The 16,569-nt window shown below is 39.4% G+C and overlaps 1 protein-coding gene across 6 annotated transcripts in view; it reads right to left on the bottom strand.

Annotated features, from left to right (window-relative positions):
- NVL (nuclear VCP like) overlaps positions 1-16,569 on the bottom strand; it is a 105,525-nt gene that overhangs the window by 19,921 nt on the left and 69,035 nt on the right. For 5 of the 6 annotated variants that reach the window (XR_010024889.1, XM_063114560.1, XM_063114561.1 and 2 more), the window contains 2 exons: positions 12,312-12,418; positions 1,068-1,144 (listed from right to left, as the gene is read on the bottom strand). Coding sequence is in view for 4 of the 6 variants with exons in the window: in XM_063114560.1 (XP_062970630.1) it covers positions 1,068-1,144; positions 12,312-12,418 (184 nt within the window). In the remaining 2 variants the exon portion in view is untranslated. Of the gene's footprint in view, positions 1-1,067; positions 1,145-12,311; positions 12,419-16,569 lie in introns of those variants that run through there. The other variant, XR_010024890.1, reaches the window with a different exon arrangement.

Genomic DNA, 16,569 nt, shown 5'->3' with positions numbered 1-16,569 from the left:
TTCACCTTTGTATCCCCCCCGGTATAAACCGAGTCTAGTGCCCGCCTGCAGCCTGCTCTCCGGCAGGTTCAAGCGGACCTGGGAACTCTCTACCACACTATTCCCAACCAGAAATTCGTTAGGCTTTTTTCCAAACTGGTGGTCGCAGAGATGGTATCTGCCTCCCAGTAACAGGAAGTTTACCGGGGCCGGAGTCCAGGGTGTGGTGGAGTGACAGTCGGCCCGCCAGTACTTCCTAGCCCTCCCAACACTGGTCGGGACGCCCCACACCCCCAGCCCCGCCAGAGAACCGCGGAGGGAGTGGGAGAGGAGGTCGGCCCGCAGGGTCTGGAAAGCCCCGTGCCAGGCCAAGCAAATGGGCTCAGTGATGGCCGAGCAGGGCGGAGCTGCCCGCACCTGGGAAAATGGAGGCAGCACCGGGGCAGTGAGTGGCGTGGTGGTGCAGGAGGGAGCCGCGTGGGCATCCACCCCCCGAACAGAGCTGTGCCAGGGATCACTCACAGTGCTGTGCCAGGTCGGGCGCTCGCTCTGTCTCTGGTTTGTTGCCTTCCGTGTTCTCGGCGCTGCCGCCTCGGGCTGTTCAGTCGCGGCGCCGCTCGGGCGCTCCCAGGAATCTTCTTTAATGCCGGCCTGAAACCTCGAATCCTGAATAGGGCAGCTGGCCGCCTTCAGTGCGGCCCCAGCCTCCGGGATCCTGGCTGCATCCACAGCAGCCCTGGCGCCGTGTTCCCTGTTTCAGGACTCGCTTTTGCAGCTAAGAATCAGTTCTTTTCCTGCTCCACACTTCAAAGCTGTTGCCTGTAAATGAGGCAGCCTCTCCTGCCGGGGGCAAAGTGGCGTTGCACCCCCACGACCGGCCAGCAGCAGCAGTCCTCCCTTAAGAGATGGCCAGAGGAAGGTCCACAAGTTTCCCGACTGCCTGAGGCCCAGTGGCCACCTTTTCCACCTCAGCTACTCCGCGCCAGCCGCCGCAGCCGCCGCCATCTTGAGACCCCACCCTACCCTCATTTTATAGATGAGGAAATTGAGCCCCAGAGAGTTCAGTGATTTGAGATTTAAATACTTACGTGTAACAGTCACAGCGAAGGTCACCAGCAATTTCTTCCAAATTTACATCTGCATCCAGTGGAGGTTTGGTGCCATTCTAAATAAGAGAAAAATGATTTTTCATTGAGGCTTTAAAGACTCATACTTGGGGCTGGTCAGTTAGCTCAGTTGGTCAGAGCAAGGTGCTGATAACACCATGATTCAGGGTTTGAATCTTGTCCCAGCCAGCCGCCAAAAATAAACAAACAAATTAAATAAATAACAATACTCATTCACATCAAAAGGTTATTAACAAACAGTAACAGCTGCTTGACTAAATGAATATCAGTGACTCCCAGATTAGTGATGTAAGATTGCTACAAATTTCAATTTTGAGAAATGAGGTTAAGAAGCAGATTCCAAACCTGGGAAAGCTAAAGGCAAACAATTTATGCTCATAAAATCTGAAGAATTTGTGTGCAGTTGCAGCAAAAAATAAAATATCACCAATGAGAACAAAAACCACCACCTCAATCTTTCCAGAGGTGAGGAAAACACTTCCTTTGGCTGACTAAATATGGAAAATACTTAGCAGTGCTTAGTTTTGACGTGAGGTTGGCTAGTATTACGGACTGAATTGTGTCCCACAAAGTTTAATGTGTTGGAGGCATGGTCCCCGCAGTGACACTGTTAAGAGGGTGGGAAATCCTGTTATAGTAATTGAAAGGTGGGGCCTTGAAGAGGTGGTTAGACTGTAGGACCATGCTGTAGTGAATGGGTTAATAATGGTGGTCAGGGGGGTGGTTCTGGGGGCTTTAAAAGGAGAGTGCAGGAGGAGGTTGGTCTCTCTTTGCTCTACCATTTTCACAATGTGATACTCCACCGTCACCGTCACCACCATCAAGACCCTCACCAGATATGTTCCCTGAACTTCAGACTTCCCAGACTCTGCAACTGTAAACAATAAATATTGTTTCTTTATCAATTACCAAGTTCCAGGTATTTTGTTATAAGTGAGAGAAACAGACTAATACAGCTAGGAAAGGAGAAATAATATTGAACCGGGCCAGGAGAGAACAAGCAGTACTTAGGCTACAATAAAAGCCGAAAGCCCTTAATACATTCTTTGTTAACCCTTCATCTAAAACTCAACCCTGGGGGGAAAAAAATAAAACTCAACCCCAGGAACTGGCTGGTTAGCTCAATTGGTTAGAGTGTGGTGCCAGGGTTTGATCCCTGCACTGGCCAGGAGCCAAAAAAAAAAAAAGAACCACCAACTAAAACCTCAACCTCAACCCTGATGTTGGTGCCAATTCCTCTTCAGCTCATATTAAGAGATTCTAGAAATGCCAAGTATCTTAACAGTCTTAGAATTTCAACACTTAACACAGTAACTTGCATACATAAGTACATATTGAACATTTTTAGTGATTTAACCTGCAGAGACAAGCAAAACACAGGTTTTCATTATTCAAAATGTATGAGATAGTAGGTTCACGACTGCTTTATTATTTTGATTCATAACTTACGTACACATTATATATATTCTTTCCTTTGTAGGAAACTGTTGATTAAAATGATCGGAGACGCGAAGGAAGACACAGCAGACAAGATGCAGGTGAAGAGTGGGGGGCTACTGCTCTCTCAGGCAAATAGCACCAACCCAGCTGCTGTTCCAGCTTTTATTACATTTAGCAAGCTAGTGCATGCAAGATAAGCATTAATGCATAAATTCTGCTATACTATTCTCAAGAGCAGAAGGCCGTTACCTCCCTTCTGAAGCACTTGGTTATCTATATTGTGTCTCCTGGGAACATCCCAAGAAAGTGTTCTCACGACTTTAAGCGTTGTCAAGGATTGTTTGCAATCCTTGACATTTCTTGGTTAACTCGTTTGCGAGTTCGCCAAGTGAACACGTCCTTGGGTGCTGTCCACAGAAGTCCATTAACCATTTCCTTCAGGAAACACTAGGTTATAACTATCTGAAGAAGAAATACACACACAAAAGTGAACCAATATATGCCTTTACACTTATCTTCGTGTGAAACATCAGCCCGACAGAATGCTCCAAGAGTGAGTTCAGGTACTGCTGCCCTTGCACAACTACCTGTCATTGTGTCCACACTCACAAGGCCTCGCTGCCTCCCCACAGGGCAGTTCAAGAACTGCATACACTGAACATCTGCTAGTGGTACTACTGTATAAAATGTAAATGTTCATCTAACATAGGTTCCAGAAACAGTTACTTTTCCCATTCAATCTACTTTGACCTGGGAAATAAACTCTCTCTGTGACCTTAGGCAAACAATCTTTGCGCTTCTTTCCGCCCCAGTTGTAAAACTAGAGGGCTGGACTGATGATTGCTAAGCATCTTTGAGTGTAAACAATTTTCAATTTAGTCAGGACAATGGTTAACTGTGGGGCTGAGAGAGGTGGGTAGTGACTGAAAGGAAGCAGGAGGGTAGCTTTTTTTTTATTGTGGTAAAATATACATACCATAAAGTTTACCATTTTCATCGTTTTTAAGTATATTGTTCAGTAGCATTAAATACATCCACACCGTTGTGCAACCATCACCACCAACCACCTCCAGAACCTTTTTCATCTTCCCAAAATGAAACTCTGCGCCCTAGACACTAACTCCCCATCCCTCCCACCCTGTCCTAGCCCTGGCAACCACCATTCTACTCTCTGTCTCTATGAGTTTAACTGGTAATGTTCTCTTTCTTGACCTGGAGGCTTTGCAACAATTCATGGAGCTGGACATTTAATGATATGTCCACTTTTCTGTACATGTATCATAGTCCAATAAAAAAACCTAAAAAGTGGAAATAATATTGGATCAGAAATTAGAAAATCTGAGTTTTAATATCTGTAAGTAAATGGACCTTTGGGAAATTTGCTAATCTTTACTTATTTATTTTTTTTTTTGGTAATAAAAAAACAGTATCTTATCTCCAGATGAGTATATATAATTTTGCACTATATTTGGGAGGAGAGAGGGAAAAATCGTGTTTAAATAGCGATGGTGAACATATAATAGGGATTTCTTATAATGGAGAATAGTTTGGACTTTCCAAGCTGTTACTAAAGTGGGAATATCTGCCTTGTTGAAACGCTGCCTTGTGGAGTGTGTCAATCCATCATTAGAAGGTGTGTGCGTGTGTGTGTGTGTGTGTGTGTGTGTGTGTGTGTGTGTGTGTGGTGGTGGTGGTGGTGGTAATAGGACTACCACATCAGGCATAAGCCCTTATTAGTTGTTTTACTGTATCAACGTTACCTCGACTGTCACATAGCACATGGATCTTCCCTACATATATTCCACATGCTGTTAGAGAATTTTGCCTCAAATTATCAACTGTCCTGTTTTAATCAAAAGCTGAATTTTAAGAAATAAATTCATGGGGGACTGCCTGAGGACAACTTTAATACTTCTCAATATCTAATTTCAACTCTTGGGTCAAGCTGGACTTTCAAAGCCCTGTGCACCCTCAGAGTGCATTTCTCTGAACCTTCATAAAATGGCTTTTAATGAACCAGCCTTGAATAATATCCTCAGCTTACGCTGAGAGGATGATCAGTCCCAGTCCCAAGAGGCTTATTGTTGTTTATGATAGGGACATGGTTCATCACATCTTAGTGTTCTCTTTATGAGGACCCAGAGGAGGAGCAACTGTCAGCTTTCTATACTCAGGCTTTGTATACTTTATGTGAAAAATTTTGTGAAAGAAAGCTCAATATTCAAAAGAAACACAATAAATGAGATGGGTATGTACTAAAAAAAAAAAAAAAACTAATTGTTATAAGCTTATACACTCTAAAAAGTTTTCTAATTAGAAAATTAATCCTTTAGAAAAATATTCTCACTTGAAAGAAAGTAACAAACTGCCTTTTTTTGAGGCATGTCTACATAGGATACCTCCAAAAGCAACATTACTTTCCAGTTAGGAGAAATAAGAATCTTTGGATAATTAAAATCTAATTATCCTTAACTGAAATGTGGCAATGTTTCCAATCTATAGTAAGAAGTAAAAGGAAAACTGAATTCTATTTATTCTCTACTGAGAGCTATCAAAAAATTTTAATGGCACATTAAAAAGCTTGTAAAACAAGGGGGTTGGCCAGTTAGCTCACTTCGGAGAACATGGTGCTGATAACACCAAGGTCACGGGTTCAGATCCTCGTACCAGCCAGCCACCAAGGAAGAAAAAGAAAGAAAGAAGCTTGTAAAACAAAATATATAAGTATTTTGGAGAATAATTTATCGAAATGTTACTAGGATACGAAATATTTAGAAACTTTTGTACTCATTTGGTTTTTCTTCACAACTTATTTTATTATCTCTTAATAAAGGCTACAATAGAAAGCTCAAATAATTTGGTGACTACAGAAAGCTGAGCCAAAGGAATTATTAGAAAAGAAGGAAAATAGTCTCTTAAGAATTTATAGCCCACAAATGAAGTTATATATGATTCTACTTGTATGAGGTACCTAGAGCAGGGAGATCACAGGGACAGGAAGTAGCATGGTGGTTGCCAGGGGCTGGAAGGAGGTGGAATGGGGACTTATTCTTTAATGGGTGCAGAGCTTCAGTTTCGGAAGGTGAAAAAGTTTGATAGATGATGGTGATGGTTGCACAACATAGATGTACTTAGTGCCACAGAACTATATACTTAAAAATAGTTAAAATGGAAAATTTGATGTTGTGCATATTTTACCAATTAAAAAAAAAAAAAAAAGTTATGGCTCATTTACCCTAATATTTCCTGTAATTCTGATTAGCATTATATGTTATGGAACACTCAAGTTCAAAAATTAATTCAAGATATATTACTACATTTATTTTAATTTAGACACAAATCTATTCATAGTTACACAAGAGTCTGGAATCAGCAATGATTTTTATTCAAATAATTGATTGTGAAAAATTAAAGGAAAAATTAACATGACCATACCCCATAATATGGTAATCTTTACTTTGCAATTTCTTGTTAGTCTTTGAACATATACATAGGAACACACAATTTTATTTTATTTTACCTTATTTTTTAGGGATGGGTTATAAATTTCTTTCTTTTTTTTTAAAATTTATCATTTGTACACACTTTTTATTTTGGTCTTCAAAATGTATTGCTATTTCCATGAAGATCTCCCAGGGCTTTTATTTTTTTTATTTATTAAGAATATTCATGAGATACAAAGCTAGTTGTCACCCCTCCTGCCCATGATGCGAGGGCCAGATTCATACTGGGGGCATACTCATTACCAGAAATTACCTTTGTATACCTTGTCCCCACCCAATTATCCCCCAACCTCCCTCCCCCTCCCCCTCTCCCTCCCATTACACTTTGTAGCCCTAGGAACGTTCCCTCCTTCCGTTAGAACATGGTACTACTGAGGAACACAAGATTTGATTTTATTTCTATTTTTATTTATTTGTTTGTTTGTTTATTTATTTTATTTTTAATTAATTAATTTTTTTTTTTTTTTTAATTAAAGATGACCGGTAAGGGGATCTTAACCCTTGACTTGGTGTTGTCAGCACCATGCTCACCCAGTGAGCAACCGGCCATCCCTATATGGGATCCAAACCCATGGCCTTGGTGTTATCAGCACCACACTCTCCTGAGTGAGCCATGGGCTGGCCCCGAACACAAGATTTTATATCCTGCTTTTTTGAGATAAAGTTTGTTCATCAGTAAAAGTGAAATAATATTCATTTAAATATTTAAATATTCAATTAAAAACCCTTCAAAGGGCATGTTGAAGGTTTAAGCATATCATAAGTGTAAAGTGAAAATAGTACCTGGAACACAGTAAGTGCTTAATAAATGTTAGCTATTATTTTATCAGATATTCTTAGGTCATAAAAATTTAACAGATAATATTTCTAGTTGAGATGTTAATATGTGTTTTAGTCTTATAGAATACATTAAAAAATATATATGATTCTGGGAATTTGTGGTCTTTTAATGGTATTTTTATCACTATTTTAAAGACTGTATATTATCTTAAAGTATTCAGTGACCTTACTGGTTTTCTGAGATTAAGGTAAGTTTTAATGACACTTACAAGGAAGAAATGGAAGTTATGAAAAAAAATTTTACTTGTCCCAGGGAATTTTTAGATAGGCCTTTGTTACCACATCATCACCAGAAACACCAAATAACATGTATAAAAAAGTAGAATGTCATCGCTCAGTCTTTTAAGAAACTTAGATCCCTAAGAGGTTACTCTGACGCACAAGTCTTTTCAGACTTTTAAGACCAAGACAAAGAATTTTATTCCAATCTTCCCACAATATTTCAGATATTAAAGGGAAAAAGAAAAATTGGTAATATAAACAATCTGGGGAACTGAAGTCAAAAGCCAACAAACTTTGAAACAGAAAGGCTAAACATTAAAAATGCCAATTTTCCTCATGTTCTGCACTTTCTCTTGGCTTACAAATTATATATATAGGCAGGAAGTCTGCCTTGTGGACTCTACCCTGAAATAAGATATTCTGCTTTCTCTCCTTCTGCCCCACTTTTGCTTTAGCTCAAGACAAAGCAAGACCATTCTGTACTTGTAACTGAACACGGACAAAGCATGAACACTGTCCAAGACACAAAAATGACCAAACACCTCCTATTTTGGCTAATATAAGCAACTGCTGTTTCTTTACAATTATAGCTTTAGCCTTGGTTTAGTCTTCCTTCCTTCTAGATAAGATTTATTAAGACACCCAATCACAGAACTGCGCCTCCTTTTCGACAGCAATTCAAAGAAAAGCCCCATATTAAACCCTTCCCAAATCCAGCACAAACCCAAATCATTTAAGTCCTTTCCAACACCCTCTTACTGAGACGCCCATCCTTCTTAGTTCTCTATGGGGTATACTCTCCCTCACTGCAGAGTAATAAGCCCAACTTGTTTAACTACAGGTGTGTTCCTGGTGAACTTTGGCTGGAGAGCATTGACAAAGCAGAAAAAATAACCTATAATCCCATCCCCCAGAGGCAACAACAGTTAATATATTGGGCATATTTCCTTCCTAACTGTTGGCTTTATATAGTTGAAATCTCTAGGCTATTCAGTTGCCTTCATCTATTTCCCCTCCTCTAGACTGAATTATCTTTGCTGTTGCTTCATAAACGTTCATAGTATCTTTTCATCTAGAAGGCACCTCTATATAGGTAAGAAGTGCCTTATGTTTCTTAGTCTCCTCACAGTTTATTCACAACCAGGGATATATTTAGTTTATAACAAATACTTATTGACTAACTAAAAGATAATTCATTTTAGCATTTTAGGTTAATATTCTATTATCTTATTTTCTTAATTATTTTATCTTTGAAGTAGGGTTTGCCTTTTTTTGTTTTTTTTGGCAGCTGGCCAGTACAAAATTCTTTTATTTTTTTGGCAGCTGGCCAGTATGGGGATCTAAACCCTCAACCCTTGTTATCAACACCACGCTCTGAGTGAGCTAACTGACCAGCCCCTTGAAGTAGGGTACACTGGGCATTTACCCCTTGAACTGAGGGCTAACAATTTTGGCAAGTAGCGCTGAAATCCTAGATGAGGGAAGTGTAAAGTTGTTCCATGGTATGAGTGTCACACAGTGAACAAAACACATCTGGAAGAATGATCCAATCATTCTTCTGGTTCCAAATCCATAAAGCTCTGAATACTACATGCCTCATGTCTGGCATGCCTAGAAATGCACACCACTTCAGGCTTTCCCCTTAGTTCATGATGTCCCAGGGGCAAGTGTGTAAGCATAATCATGACATCACCCTGACTACAAGAAAATCATAGAAACAAATTGGAAATATACTTGCACATGTGTGCTTGTGTGTGTATACATACTCACACACGTACACACACACATATTAACCAAAGCAAATTAATCTCACTATCATAGTTCCAAATGACAGAACCAAAGAAAGGAAAGGAAAAGAAAATGCCAGGATGCATTCATTTTCAAACTTGCTTGATACAAAAAAACAAGTATATGCAACTAAAGCAGGGTTTCTTAACCCTGGCATTAATGTCATTTTGGCTGAATAATTCTTTGTTGGGTGGCTATCCTGTGCATTTTAGGATGTTCATCAGCATCCTCACTGCCCTTCTCAGTGACAGACAAATGTCCCCAGATATTGCCAAATATTCTCTGAGGATGAGGGGTGGGGTAGTGGTAAAAGTGCCCTAGATTGAGAACCACTTAACGAAAGCAATGGTTTTCATGGTTTTGACCTTAGCTATGTACTGATGACAGGCAAAACTATTCACCCAGCCAGAGGACTCTTCTGAACTCTCATCCATAGAATCAACTTCCTGCTAGACATCTTTGCCTGTATAATGCACAGACACCTGAAACTTAAACAGCTCATCTCCTAGGTCCCTTATCCTGGTAACATCACCATCTATTCAGCTGCCAAGCTGAGAATTCATCTTCCTTTTTCTTTACACCCACACTCTGCAGTTAATCCAAGGTCCTGTTCATTAAAACTTTAAACAGCTCCCATATCTATGTTGTTTTCTATTCCCCTGATACTGCCTTAGTTCTGGCATGCTTAATTTTACAGCTTTTAGTTTCACTGTCCTCCAAGCTTCCATACTGCTAACAGTGGGATCTTTTTCATTCATTCATTCATTCTTCTGTTCTCATCTGTTCTCTCTCGTTTGGAAGATAAGTAATGATGGTCCAGTGAAGTAGGATCACAGAATTTTCTTTTGCCAACATCAAAAGGAGATATTTTTAAAATGTAAAGAGTTAAAAAATTTACCAGTAGTAACCAAATAAAGAAAGCAGTAGGCCTTCATGCTGCAAACATTGAAAAGCAGGTGCAAAGGAAAGAGAGAATTCTGGAGTGGCTAGTAACTAGGCCTCCATCCCTGAGAAGAGCACTGGAGGAAGAAGGTGAGTAGACAAATGCTGTGGATGTTCACTAACATTCCAGCCTGCAGAGAAGTGGCCTGAGGAGGAGACAGCCCCAAGAAAAGTTAAAGAAAAACCCTCAGAAATACCACCAAGGGATTTCAGCAGAACCAGGAAGAACTGCCAAGGGTGTCATCTTCCAGGGGCTGCGTGGTGTTCAGGCACAACCCCATGGGAGTGAGATGTGCGCTGGAGGGACTGAGCGGATCCAGCTATAAGACGTCTTGCAGGGTATCCCTCAGGAGAAAACAAGCTCAGGCCTCCTCTCAAGGATTAACACAGCATTAGCTTACCTCCCTTTCCCATCCCAAGGATGTAAAAACACGGATACAAAGCAATTAACCAGACCTTATATTGTAATGTGCGAGGGGCAGAAAAACTAGTTCTAGGAAGAGTGAGAGTAGGATGAGACAACTCACTCACTCTGTATTGGGACAAAGATAAAGCATGGATGGAAAACCCACCAAGATGAAGAGAAAGCATGGCAATGGAAGGAAGGAAGGAAGACTGAAAGAAAGAGGAGGAAGAAAGGCTTCATTCAATTACGGTGAATGTAAGTGGGAAAAGATAGTAGTATTAAAGCAATTAGATAAAAGATATGGAAGGTAAAGGGGTCTGGTATAAGAATAATAGTGACTGTGCAGAGGTAAATTCAATAAATGAATCAGAAAAAGTGCTCAGACATACAACATAGAAAAATATCCCTGGAATGAAGGAAGAATTGAATCAGCAGATAAAAAGGTACATCAGCTTTTAGTTCCCTACCACTCAAAATAAACCACCACCACCACCAACAAAAAATAACTGACAGTGACATCCTATTTCAGTTATTAACCTTCAAAGATAAAGAACTTTTCAGGGATCCAAACAGAAAAAAGCAAGTCACCTACTAAAAGGAAGAAAAAGATCAGACTGGCTTCAGACATCTTTACAGACACATTCAGTGCCCCAAAATGATGCTGCAACTTCTACAAAGACCAGAGGAAAGATTGTGTGATGAAGGAAAAGTTATTCCCAGCTAACCTGTCATTTAAGTATAAAGACAACAGGCAGACATTCTTAATCATGAAAAGAATTCAAGGAATAAACTATTAATAAGTAGAATAAATTTGAAGATACAGCCAAAAGATGAATCAAATCAAAGAAACTAGAAAATATATAAAAATTGTGGCAGAAGAGTGGCTGTGAGTGCTGTGTCTATTTAAACATGAAATTAAGATTATGACTGTAGGACAGAGTGGGAGTGTGATGAAACTGGACAAAGAAGAATACACAAGGAACAAAAGCCAGGAAGTAAAGAAGGGAAGTACAAGAATGCTAATTACCTCATTAATTAAACTGATGCCTTCTTCTTCTTCTTTTTTTTTTTTTTTGTACCAACTGGTGCCTTCCAAAGTAAAATGTGTACTTACAAAAAATTGACTTATCTGCTTACTTGCTTTGCTAACTTTTTTAACCCCTATTATCTGAGGGAAGAAATCTTCTATAAGAAAGAACACTTACCAGAAGTTTATCAGAAGTTTAATGAATCCTTTAGTTTTATTTTCTTTTAAATTTCACATAAAATTAATTTTATTTAAATAAAGCTTTTCATTTTATTCCTCCACTTTTCTCATTCATTCAACCATCCACCTAACTACAAACCCATGCTATATAGAGATGTTTGGAATGATGTTTGCACTAAATGTTAAATGCAGATTATTCTGCAGTAGTACAATTTAGGGTTACTTGCTTTCTTCTTTGTATTTTATATGCATTGCTTATTATTTTTTAAAAAAACTCAGTAAAGTCAATACTGTATAGGCATCTTAAAAACTGGCATACACCAACATAGAGGACAGAATTCAACACAGTGGTTTCTTTTCTTTTTCGTGGCTGGCTGGTATGAGGATCTGAACCTTTGACCTTAGTTTATCAGCAGCTCTAACCAACCAGACAGCCCTCATAGTGCTTTCAAAACTCAATTTTTCTCTGGATGTTTATGATGGGCCTGTTTCTATTTACTTTTTATCTCCAAAAGTCTATTCCATTTCAAATATGACCTGAGGACAATACTTCTGAAATAAAAATCAAAGAATAGAAAATGTGATTAGAATGATATCTCAAATATATTAGTCAAGCATTTAACTCCAAATATCTCTCATTTAAATTTACCTTTATTTTAAGCAAATATAAATGAGAGTGGACAGTCTCTTCAATCATCAAAAGCAGTTTACCTTCCCCTCTGGGAGATACAGGCTGGGCAGATATTTAAAGCTACAGAAAAGAAAGTAATAAGCCATCCTAAATCACTACCTGTTATAACTGTCTCTATTCAAAAGAAGAGAAAGATACACAAAAATACACCATTTCCTTTACTCACTTTGGTGATAGTTTTTAAGATGGCAAGACGATCTGCTGGGGGTGGCAAACCCACAAACAGTGTTTTGTCCAGCCGGCCTGGGCGAAGGATGGCAGGGTCAATGATATCTAGACAAGAAGAGAGGAAAAAGTCTTAAATAAAACAGGATATTTTAAAAAATGTAATTAATATGAGAGATGGAAAGAGTCCCCCTTTTTAAAATAAAAAATTGATAAACTGGACTCTTAAAATTAAAAGCATCTGTTCATCAAAAAACATCCTTAAAAAACCGAGAAGTCCATTCCACATTTAGGCCCGAAACCCATTCTTCCTCTACTGCCAACTCCCAAACACCAGGCAGGTTTCTCCCTTTCCTCTAACCAGGAAGAAGTTCTATCAAGTCTGCCTCTGACTACTAGGCAAGGCCAAATGTTAAGTCCTCTTAACTGTTCCTGCTTCTAAACTTCCCCTAGCTGGGCCCCCTTACAATGCTACCAGGGTTATCTTCCTAAAATGCTTATCCAATTCTCTTAACTCCTGCTCCACACTGAAGAATGAAATGTAAAACTTCTCACTAAGGCAGGAAGACCCTTCAGAATCTATCTTCCTTTCTATTTTTCTCTCTAACATATTCTTCCAACCCCCACACCCTATTTACCAGACAGCTTGCTGTTCCCTAAGCAAACCAGAAGCTTCCCACAGCCTCTTCTTTGCTCTCAGTAATTCTTTTCTCTGCGATCCTTTCCTTCTCATTTATACCTATTAGAATTCTCAAAGGATACCACCTCCAGGAAGCTTTCCTTGAGTCCCCCCAAAGAAACTCTGACCTTCCATTGTGCTTGCCAGACTCACACTGCCTGACACTGAGGTACCCAATGAGCACTCACGATCCCTCTACAAAGAGTCATCTCGGACCAAATCATTTCCAATAGTCCCTCAACCACTGAAGTGAGGGTTCTTATAGCTCACAATGATAAGACCACAGTTCATACACAGACATACCTATAATGAGATTCATGTTTCTGATAAACATGCTAAGACTTAATCAATAATTTGCTGCTCTGTAAAGGGGTAGAATTAGTCCTGTTTTAGCTGAAATTCCAAGTCTGTTAAGTGTTGTTCTTTAGTCACTTTATGGAATCTATATACTGTACTTGTTCAATGGTTTTATCAGTATTCAACATATTGTTGAAATTTCTCTTGAGATGCTAGGATATAACACTTGGAAATAAAGAAAAAAGATTATTTCCTAACACTTTCAATATCATACCAGAGTACTGTCCAACAGGCCTGTCTAAAGACTCCCGACTCTATGGACAGAGGTTCTCAAACATTCTGGTCTCAGGATACCTTTGCATTCTGAAAACGATAAAGGACCCCTTTATAATCTTCTTCTCCCGCCCTTCCCTGCCCTCTTTTATCCTAGGCAGCCACCTATCTGTTCTGTCACTATAGATTACGTTTTCTAGAGTTTTATAAAAGGGATTACACAGTATGTACTCTGTCTGCTTTCTTTCACTCAACACAATTAGTTTGAGATTCACCCAAGTTGTTGCAGTACTTAAATCCTTTCTATTGTGGAGCAGTGTTCCACTGTATAGATATGCCACAATTTGTTTTCCCATTCATATGTTGATGGACATTTGGTTTGTTTCCAGTTTTAAACTACTACAAATAAAGCTGCTATGAATACTCTTCACAAGTACTTGGTACATGCTTTCATTTCTCTTCAGTAAATACCTGTGTAGGGGCCGGCCTGTGGCTCACTTGGGAGAGTGTGGTGCTGATAACACCAAGGCCACGGGTTCGGATCCCGTATAGGGATGGCCATTAGCTCATTGGGAGAGCGTGGTGCTGACAACACCAAGTCAAGGGTTAGGATCCCCTGACTGGTTATCTTTTAAAAAAAAAAAAAAAAAAAAGTAAATACCTGTGTAGGATACAAGTAGTGTGGGATACAAGTGGTATGACCGTATCACACTGTAGGTGCATGCTTAATTTTTAAGAAATCAACAAACTATTTTCCAAACTGGCTGTACCATTTTACATTCCTATCAGCAGTGTATGAGATTTCCAGTTTGTCCATATCCTTGCCAACACTTGGTATTACCAGTCTTTATAACTTTAGTTAGTTATTATAAGGTTTGTAGTAGTATCTCATTGTGGCTTTAATTTTCATTTCCCTAATAACTAATGATGTTGAGCACCTTTTCATGTACTTATTTGCAATCTGTATACCTTCTATGGTGAAGTATCTGTACAAATCTTTTGGCTATTCTATTTTTTAAAATTAATTATTCTTTAAATTGATGGAAAATTGTATATATTTACAGTGCACAAATATGATATTTTGAAATATGCATCATTGTGGAATTGCCAAATCAAGCCAATCAACACATGCATTACTTTCTGTTGGGTTGGTGGGATCGGGAGGACCGGAAAGCAGCAACAAAGTAGCGATGATGCCTCCATCTTGTTAACTCCACCTCTCCCCTCCATCTTGTCAAACTCCCCCCCCTTCCCTCTCCCTGCTCCCTCCCCGAAGGCGGAACCGGAAACTGAACCCTGCTCAATTCCTTACCATATATGGACAAAATACTCACTCACCAACAGCCCTCCCCTATAAATACCCGCTTGTATCCAGCCTGGGTGCGACTTCCCTGGCCTCACTCCCTTGTGGGGCTGTGGAACCTCGCCTGGGAGCGCCCCCATTAAAGCCTACCCTAAATTTACTGCCTGACTCCTGGTTTTCTTTGCTCTGGTTTGAGACTAAAACCTTCAAGATTCAAACCTAACATCTGGTAGATTCAAACCTAACACTTTACATACTTGTTTTTTGTGGTGAGAACACTTCAAAATCTACTCTCTTAGCAATTTTCAAGTATCTTTTGGCCACTTTTAAAATGGTAATTTTTTTTATTGTTGAATTTCAAGAGTTTATTTTAAATTCTGAATACAAGTGCTTTATCAAGATACATGCTTTGCAAATATTTTCTCCCAGCCTGTGGTTTATCTTTGTATACTTTTAGCGGCATCTTTTGAAGAGCAGTTGAACTTATCCATTTGCTCTGTTATTGATTGTGCTTTTGATGTTATATCTAAGAAATCTTTGCTTAATCCAAGGCAGAAAAAAATCTGTCCAATATTTTTCTTCTAGGAGTTTTACAGTATTTTCACTGGTTTGTGATCTATTTTCAGTTAATTTTTATATGTGTTAAGAAGTATGGATTGAAGCTCATTTTTTTGCATATGAATACCCAATTGTTACAGTACCATTTGTTTTTTTGTTGTTGTTGTCATTTTCGTGACCGGTAAGGGGATCGCAACCCTCGGTGTGGTGTCACACGCACCGCACTCCGAACCCGCGGCGGAGCGGCGCAGCGCTCCCAGCGCCGCACTCTCCTGAGTGCACCACGGGGTCGGCCCAGTACCATTTGTTAAAAAGACTATGCTTTCCCTACTGCATTGCTTTTGTGCTTAATAAAAAAATCAACTATCCAGATATGTGCAGGAATATTTTTGGACTCTGTTCCTTTGATCTAGCTGTCTAATCTCTATGCCAACACCATGGTGTGGAAACATCCTTTAACTTAAATATACAAATATCAAAGCCAGATCTGAATTCCCCCAAATGAAGCCTGATGTAAAATAATCCTGACAGGGCTGGGCCGTGGCTCACTTGGGAGAGTGCGGTGCTGATAACACCAAGGCCACGGGTTTGGATCCCTATATAGGGATGGCCGGTTAGCTCATTTAGGAGAGCGTGGGGCTGACAACACCAAGTCAAAGGTTAAGATCCCCTTACCAGTCATCTTTAAAAAAAAAAAAAAAGTAAATAATAATCCTGACAATTAGAAAGTATTCTTCATTTAGAACCTTTATACTCACTTAACATCTCTAAGTGACAAACAACACATTTAGTATTATGCAGTTCATTATTTTGAGAAATTATTTATTTACAGTAAAAAAGTAACCTAAGCACTTTATATGAATTTTAGTATTAGATGATTCAAACTCCACCGAAGGCTCCTTCAAAATTCTATGTATTACATTGTTAGGAATAAAATCCTGATCTTTTCCTATCTCCTCCCCATACAGGCCCCTACCATTGTCTTCCTTATATTGGTTAATGCCAACTCATCCTTCCAGTTTTTTAGGCCCAAAACTTGGGTCCATGCTTGATTCCACTCTCCCATATCCTTACCCAATCCATTAGAAAATCCTGTCAACTCTATGACACAATATATCCAGATTCTTTCTACATCCACAGCTATCACCT

The sequence above is a fragment of the Cynocephalus volans genome, chromosome 11 (genome assembly GCF_027409185.1).
Source record: "Cynocephalus volans isolate mCynVol1 chromosome 11, mCynVol1.pri, whole genome shotgun sequence".
Taxonomy (NCBI): Eukaryota; Metazoa; Chordata; class Mammalia; order Dermoptera; family Cynocephalidae; genus Cynocephalus; species Cynocephalus volans.
This window is presented reverse-complemented; position numbering and strand designations above follow the sequence as displayed.